Source organism: Blennius ocellaris (genome assembly GCF_963422515.1).
Source record: "Blennius ocellaris genome assembly, chromosome: 8".
In the NCBI taxonomy this organism is placed as follows: domain Eukaryota; kingdom Metazoa; phylum Chordata; class Actinopteri; order Blenniiformes; family Blenniidae; genus Blennius; species Blennius ocellaris.
Window position 1 is genome coordinate 12,580,167 of NC_137657.1, and position 8,543 is coordinate 12,588,709.

The 8,543-nt window shown below is 42.4% G+C and overlaps 1 protein-coding gene across 1 annotated transcript; it reads left to right on the plus strand.

Moving 5' to 3' along the window:
• Positions 1-2,681: 2,681 nt before the first annotated feature.
• Positions 2,682-8,127, plus strand: sbk3 (SH3 domain binding kinase family, member 3). The gene is made up of 4 exons (XM_080501112.1): positions 2,682-2,981; positions 4,974-5,121; positions 5,589-5,791; positions 6,964-8,127. The coding sequence occupies exons 1-4, from the start codon at positions 2,976-2,978 to the stop codon at positions 7,747-7,749; spliced, it is 1,143 nt and encodes a 380-aa protein (XP_080357238.1). The 5' UTR covers positions 2,682-2,975; the 3' UTR covers positions 7,750-8,127.
• Positions 8,128-8,543: the final 416 nt, after the last annotated feature.

Here is an 8,543-nt window from a genome sequence, read left to right on the forward strand (position 1 = left end):
ATACACAACTGATTTCATGAACTAAAACAAAAAAAAGTCCTGCTGATTGTGATGTGCATAAAGACTATTTTGACACTCAGGTTGTTCCATTGTTACGTCAAATGAACACAAATAAATACATGAAGAACAAAGGTCACTTTACCATTTGTTTTGTAAAGTGTCTCGCTTGATGAATGTATTAAACTTGAAATGCCTGAGAATATACACTACTGTGTGAAACTGGAGTACGGTAAGTAAAATGCAATATGTGGATATAACAATTACACACAATTAGTGTAATAGGCAATCTTTTTTCCCCTTTTTTCAAATAAACCACTTAAATGGCTCTATTAGGAAATTGATGCCATTCTTGAATCATAAATTGTAATAACATATCACAGCATATACTTTATTTGTTATTAGTCATATAATAAAATCCCCTAAATATTGCTTTATCTCAAACGGCCCATAACAAACTACAAGTGTAGAAAACATTTTGATATAAAAAAAATTATATAGGTGCCCTACAAAGGTTTAAGCTGGTCACCCAAACTCTGAGGAGTGCGAGATAACGCATGATGTGTTGATGATTTGTCTCAATAAATAGTAATAAAGATACTATTAGCATGGACAAAGCTTTACAAGGCTAAGACATTGTTACCATTAAATATACATCTGCATCATATTGTCATTTACCACTGAATGTATTAAATTAAAGTTTGCTGCTTGTGGTATTTTGTTGACCTCTTTGTTGATACTACATAGTTTTACATAGAATAATTGATTGATTAGCATTTGTTTTTCATATATAGTTAACATAAATGCAATACGAGCAAAAGCAACCATGGAAAGGTATATAGTGAAGCTATAGTTATGTTTGTTTACATGTACTCCCTATACACAGGATGCATCATGAAGCCTGAAATGTCAAGGAAGCTGGCTATTCTCATATAATGACTAATTAATACATAATTTCATGTTTTTGCACTGGTTTTATATGTACGGTATAAGTCTCAATATAAGTTATTTTAATTTATGCAATAGCTTAGTAAGCATAATGGATACAGTTAAGTAATATCATACACAATTTCTATTCAAGTGGTTTAAACGCCCCAGTTAGCCCTTCGAGGACACTGGCGTGTATTGAAAAAGATGTGTTGTATTAGTAAGTATTACACATTTTAAAAATGTGATTTCTTTATCAATGTATTGCTCTTGTTCCTCAGCTGACGTGGAGTCCATTGTTTCTTGGATTGTATACTGTACATGTATATTTTACAAAAGCAAGTGATGGAAAGAGCACCAGCTCTGCTGCAGGTGGAAAGAATTTCCTTTTTGCGGTGTTAAAAGCACACAAAAATATAGTAGTGTAACCAAACACATGCGTTACATAACTTGCCACACTCAGTGAAAGCAAAGCTGTCGAGAGTGTGTTGTGGTGCGTATATGATAGGATCTGCGCATCATCGCCTGTGTGTACAGTGTTACACATTTGGAACATGTGTGCTCCTCACACCATACTTGTGAATGAAAGTGACCCACTCTTGGCGTCGGCTTACAACACAGTTGCGAAAGTCATGCTTTTGTGTTTGGGTGGCGAGGCTGGTTGTCACAGCAGGGCCCAGAGGATCCCACAGAGCGAGCACAATCACCAAGCACGTATTGGCGATGACCGTCCGCGGCCCAAGCCGGGGTGTCAGTAACCCAAGTGGAGACAAATCCCGTTGTGATAGCAGCCAGTGTTTATGTTACATAATGTCCCGCCATCAGGCTGGTGGCAATAATAGGACTGTAGTACAGAGTACCAAGGGAAATATATCTGAGAGGGCAGAAAGAGGAGGAGGGTGTCGAAGCCATAGGAGCTGGGGAAGACGCCAGACCTGCAGCTGATGCTAAGTAGGAGCCAGAGTTGGTATGTGGATGAAGTTCACAATTAAGCTGTTTTGTAAGTGAAGGTTTCAGCTGTTGGTTTTTTGACAGTCTGCGATGATAATATGAACTTTGTAAAAGGTGAATACACATGAAGTGCATGACATGGAATCGGGGTGTGTGATGAAAAAAAAAGACTACATATGAAAACATTAAGGATGCAGACATATAGGCCAGTAGAATGTCAGTGATTAAGTTGATATTGTAAATACCAATCTGTATTACTATATCTCATGCTGAGAAATGCAGAAATGAAGGGCACCAGAGGAGGAAAGGGCAGTGATATGGAACAAACAAAAAAAAGGGTCAAGCACTTTACACTGTAATCCAAGTAAGTCGGGGATCATGAAAACAGCTTGTTGGTCTATTCCGATCATTCCTGCATACCTTTTGATTAAAAGAGGAATCCTACACTGAGCGGGAATTCATTGACTCAGACTCACCCGTGGGGGTGAGAAAGAGACATGGAAAGAAAAAGGAGGGGGCTTTTATTTGGGCAACAAAATGAGTGACAGCTGAGGAAAGTGGAGGCAGGAGAGCGACAGGTTAATGTGCTCAGGCTGACTGACAGACTGGAAACGGAGCAATATTAACACTGCTGTGTAGTAGAGTAGAGGGAGGAGGGAGAGAGAGGGAGTTTGAAATACCTTGTAGCTGGTTCACGCGTATTTGCCAGCATAACAGGAGAGAGAGCGAGAGAGAGAGTGGGGCGAGAGAGTTGGCACAAGAGTTGGAAAAGAGCGCGAGAGAGAGAGAGAGAGAGAGAGTTCAGTGTGCGTGTCCTGGACAGAAGCACACAGTCATTATCCAGGTCTTGAGTAAACATCTATTAGCCTCCTCTATAAAGCTGCTGTGCAACTGCATGGGATCGTGGAACAAAGGCAGAAACATACTCCCAGCCTCCAGCTTAATTATCAGCTCAGCAGCAGATATACAGTAGATCTGGAGCAGTGAAGAGCAGCCACCGTTACCAGTGACTGCAGCTTGCTGACAGGTTGAGAAATCCTTGATTAGATGCTGCACAAAGCTGAGACAAAGTGAACAGAGATCCTCCAGCCGAACAGAAGATGACAGTAAGTGGTGCTTATTACTTAAATTCAACACCAGACTCTTTTTGCACAGTTAACCCATGCCCATATTTCCATTGCGTTCAGAAAAGGCGGTATTCAATGAATACTATTCAAGGTAGGAGACGACGCAGATGTTAAATCATACCCAGTTTGTGCAGACAGCTGGAGGCTTTATATGTCATTTTAGATGTGCAGTTCAATTATGAGGATACGTGCAAGCGCTGCATCAATGCATTGGTGACTTTTTACTGTGAAAACTGCTTAGTGCATGCAGATGTTTGACAGACGTTGTGTTGAGAGGATTTTCAGCTCGTTTGAATCTCCTACTGCTCCTTCAGTTTACCAATGAAGTGAGCGCCATCAGAAGGAGCCGGTATTAAAATCTCACATTCATGCAGTGCACTGCCAAGTGCCATTAACAAATAGAGGCTTGCTTAATTAACACCCCCAGTTGTAAGGACAGGACAAATGCCAAGATGCTCCTGATGTAATAGTCTTGTTAAATGCGTTGTAAATGCTGAATGTATCAAAGCCAATAAAACTCTAGGCGCTGGATAAAGCTCCGGTTGCACACAATTGTCAGAACCCAATAAATTAGACTGGTTTCACTTCAGTATCTGCAGAACGAAGAGCAGTTTATGACAAGGTAATAAGAGGAGTCAGCGGCAACGACTCTGTAAGATTGTGAGAATGCAATAATAGCAATTAATACATTACTCATTTTTGGTTTTAATAGGATATGAATGATTCCTCTGCAGATGCATGGAGTAGTCTACAATTTCCTTGAATGAGAAAATGGTCAAAAATATATTGTCAGTTTGGGACTTCCCGAGGTCTTCAGTGTCACACAGAGACACAAGCTGTGGGTCCAACCTGCAGCGCAGCATCAATCTTTGCTCCCATGGTACTGAAACAGTCCATCATCACGGTTGTTTGAAATACAGCTGTCCTGGTAATATCTTTGCCAAGCATGTCTCCCAGACTGTCTGAAACCCTTGCTCCTATTTTTAACAACATATCAGATCTATATGTTTGTTTAACAACAACACACATACCTCAGATTGATTTAATTTCTAACCGTCTGGCACACTGTTACTCGGATGATCTCCAATGATCAAACTTAATTGTCATTTGGCGCCGCTGCCTAAGAGTTATCAGGTACTGAAATATTTAACTGATCATTAACTTGCCTTTATTAACTTGATACACGATATAAATATCACAAACGTCTGTATTGTTTGTGGAACAGAAGCAATTCAATTACAATCTGAATGAATTGTCCTGTGATCTTGGTTACATAACGTATGGAAGGTCAGAAGTAAAAATATGTTATCCTCATGTGATCGCTTTATCTTTTGCGTTAAGCTGCGTGTCTTAGCTGTTCACACACTTTCTCATCTGCCGGGGTATGTAGTGGTGGTTTAACTTCAAAGGACATCATCATATATGTGACCTCACGAAGCGGAGAATGATGATGGAGATGGCGACTGAATGACAGCGCCAAGTGTTCTGATCGGCCCGATAAGACATCACGCTGACGTCTGAAGTTCGTCCCAACTTTAAGTCAATGGAGATAAAAGCAGATCAGCAGAAACCAATAGCGTAACCCAACATGTTCCACTCATTTCTGCCAAATGCTTATCAGGAATCAGGATAGCGCAAGCTCCGCTCAACAGGTGTACGGTGGAAGAGAAATGATGGCTCCCCCCAAATAATGAGAGGAACAATTTGTAACAAATCACGACTGCAACGAAGGAGATAAATGAGAATCGCTGTGGCAATATGTCGTCGCGTTGCAGGTTCATGTAATTTATACGAATGCAGAAACCCAAACGTGATTCTCTGAAGTTATCTATCACTGGCCTCAACACTTTGATCAGACATTGGCTTGTATTTCTCTGGATGCCACTGAACCAACCATCGTCTGAAGGCATCGTGCAATACTAATAATTTGTCTGTGCGTGTGTGTGTGTGTGTGTCTGGGTGTATTTCCAGACTGCAGCAGCTCAGGAACTTGACGAGCGTTGCTTCCTTTCGGCACAGTCCATGCCCAAGCTTAAAGTATCCGAACACTTCCAGGTGGTGAAGCTCCTGGGAGAAGGTTCCTATGGAAAGGTCATGTTGGCCGTTCACAAGGCTCGAGGTTCGTACAAGACTCAAGGTTGCAGGTCAAAGTCATGTATTGTTCAGAATATCTGAAGTTTATATAAAAATGAAACGACCTGAGTTTTAATCACACGTTTAATTTCCTCCTGTTGGATGTGAGATGTCTAAAATGTCATACCTTCTTTGCCACACATTTATCTGGAGCTCAGGTTTCCCTCTTATGAAGAAGGTACACATGCTGTGTGGACTCGGTGTTGCCGTCTCATAGTGCTCACTTAACCTTTTGCACTTCTGTTGCACTAATGAAGTACTTTGCGACATTCTTTTGGATAGAGTTGCTGCAACCGGGGTGTCGCTGTGAAACAAAGTCCTCCCAAAGGGGAAGTTATATTTGTTCACAGTGTCAATGATTGGCAACACTTGCATTCCAGCAATAATGACAAGGCTAAAGCTGACTGGGTAATGTATTATTGACCACGTTTCACCTCGATCCATTCCACCCAGGAACTCCCATGGCTCTGAAGTTCTTCCCTCGACAGTCTACCACACTCACCTCTTTCCTGCGCGAATACAATCTCTCCCTTTCCTACTGCACTCATCCGTCTCTGACCCGGGCCCTCGGCATCTTCTTCTCCACTCCGACCTACTATGTCTTTGCCCAGCAAGCCGGTCTATACGGCGACCTGTACAGTGTTGTCGTGTCAGAGGTCAGTTTGGTTGACGTGTGAGGTGATGCACACTTTTTGTGTGTGTGGCTGGCCTGTTGAGCAGAAAAGGAATTTATATCTGACTAATCTGCAGGAAAATGGGAATTAACACTTGTAACCGCACTCAGGTTATAGTGTGTGTTTTATCATCACAATGCAAAGGATATTTTTAAATGTATTTGCTTGACGACTGGTTTTCAAAGTGTGACGCTTGCCTCATTAGAGGTTTTAACATGTTTTAGAAAATCACAAGTGCAACCATTTGACTAGCAGGAGATGTCCGTGGTTGCCAACAGCCATTAACGATAATATCCTATAATGTGAAAAACATCGTGAAACCTATGATCGTGACTCACAACTTCAACTTTACACACAGATCGACTGGACTTGTTTGTAAGCTTTGGAATATGTTTGGCCTCTATCTAGAAGTTCCTTTCACGAGGTTGGCTAATTTCTCCAGGGAACGGCATGATCGGATGAAGTTACTCGGCTAATGGGCAAAATATATTTCGAAACATATAACCAAGTCAAGTTGACCTGATTTAATTGCTTTGAGATGCCTCTTACCTGGAAAAATGACAACACGCATGGAGACAGAATGTCACTTTTTACTAACATTTTACCTTTATCCAGGCTTTCAAATGCTTGTTTATTTCAAAAGTGATAAAATCATGAATCTAATTCAGGTGTATGCGATTTTCAGAGATGTGATTTTACATTTAGGACAATATCCTGCTTGATTAATATCCATTGCATGTGTTCAGCCCAGCTTTCTCAAAGAACCTTTTCCTGCTGATGAGAACCATTTTAGCTCCCGATTCTGTCAGCGAAAACCTGAGACGTGCCCGATAACACCTAGCAACCCACCCATTTCTGTGTTGAGGCCCCTGCCAGTAACATAATAGCGTGCTGATAAGAGTGAGGGCGCCCTGCTCTTGATGAATCAAGTGGGAGTACATGAAGTAAAACAGGGTTTTCCAACAGCGTCACCAACAGTTACGGTGACAGAGAATTCACTGACTCCATGCCAGTAATGTGATGTGCTAACCAGATGTCTTGCGATTTTATTTTTCTATATGAAACTAACATGGGGTGAATGAGAAACTGCTTGTATTGTATTATATTTTCATAGCGAAGCAGCAGCATCATCACCGACTGCTCATGTGTTTCAGGCTGGGGTAGACGAGCATTGCGTCCAGAGGGTGATGGCCCAGCTGAGTGGCGCCGTCACACACCTGCACTCAATAGGCTTTGTCCACCGTGACATCAAGCCGGAGAACATCTTCCTATGCGATAGCTCCTGTCGCTGGGTCAAGCTGGGTGATTTTGGCCTCGCCCGGGCCGTTGGCACAACCGTTCGAGCCGTTTGGTACGAGTCACCCTTCTGCACCCCCGAAGTGGAGCCGGCAAAGGAGGCTGAGAAGGAGCTGGAGAGGAGGATCGCCGAGGGGACTGAGGACGAGATGGAAGACATTTGGATAACGGTGGAGCCCAGTATCGACAGCTGGGCCCTCGGCGTGCTCACTTACTGCCTGCTGACGTGCTGCTTCCCCTGGGAAGAGAGCACTCATGACGACCGTGGCTACCGCCGATACAAAGAGTGGTTCGACCGAGAGGCTGGAAAGGAGGCGAAAGGGAAGGATGACGAGAGGACAGAGGAGGAGGACAGGAATGGTAACAAAATCACGGTGAAGAACCAAAGAAGCAACGCTCTTCCGTCACAGTTCGAGGGCCTGAGTTCGCTTGTCATGACTCTGCTCAAAGAGCTGCTCCATCCTGAACCCAAACACAGAGGAAGCCCAGAGGAGATCCTGAGCTACCTGGGAGGGCCGTGGCTGCTGGAGACGGAGAGGGAGGAGAAGAAGAAAGCAGAGGAGGCAGCAAAGGAGGCCAGACAGATCAGAGAGAGGGGAGGCATGGAAGGAGAGCTGCTCAGGGAAGGCAGGGGGGAGAGATGAGCTTTGTCTCGACAAAACATTTTTAATAGTGATATTTCTGTCAATGACTGCAAATATAACGGGGGAAAAAATATAGAAGGTGCTCAACTTTCCAAATTTTTTTTTAAATAAATATATGTTCTCAAGGTACCACTTCCTTTGTTGTATATATTTTCGTGTTTTTTGAAAAATCAAAAAAAAATTATGAAAAAAACATGATTATTGCATCATCAAAACAATACTAGCCACTGCACTGCTGTATGAGCAGGTTGTGTAGCAGTTAGGATCAATGTTGTTTTATATCCAGATGTCTTGATTGTGCTGCTATATGCTGGTTCAAGTACTGTTGATTGCCGGGAAGATAATATTTACTCTCCACTTCCATTCACTGCACTCATTTTAAGCGCATATGTGTATATTAAATGTTTGAATATTTTTGTTTCCTTTTGCAATTAAAACAAAACTGTATAATTGTTTTTGTTCTAATTTATTAAAAAAGGAATGTTTTAAGGAATGGTGTTTGCAAACAACAGATGAGCGCCTCTAATACCAGATCCCAGTAGAGTGCGTCTATGGAAATAAGCAACATCTTTGACGTGGAGCCGCAACAGGTGCTGCAGAACAGCAGAGGCACATCTAAATATGGCCCGAACAATACAACCCGATAGCGACACCGGTGCGATCTTTTTCCAAGATTGAGAGATGCTTATCCCGCATGTAATACCTGCACCAGGAGCGAAAAGGATTTTCGAGCTGGAATGACCTGATTGTCCTTGGGGTTATTGTCCAGCGAACACGACTGATTGAGCTGTTGA

What these genes read in the sequence shown, in the direction of transcription:
- sbk3 (XM_080501112.1), top strand. An exon ending in GGCCGTTCACAAGGCTCGAG is followed by an intron (nt 5,122 to 5,588) that starts GTTCGTACAAGA and finishes CATTCCACCCAG; the next exon opens with GAACTCCCATGGCTCTGAAG. An exon ending in ACAGTGTTGTCGTGTCAGAG is followed by an intron (nt 5,792 to 6,963) that starts GTCAGTTTGGTT and finishes CATGTGTTTCAG; the next exon opens with GCTGGGGTAGACGAGCATTG.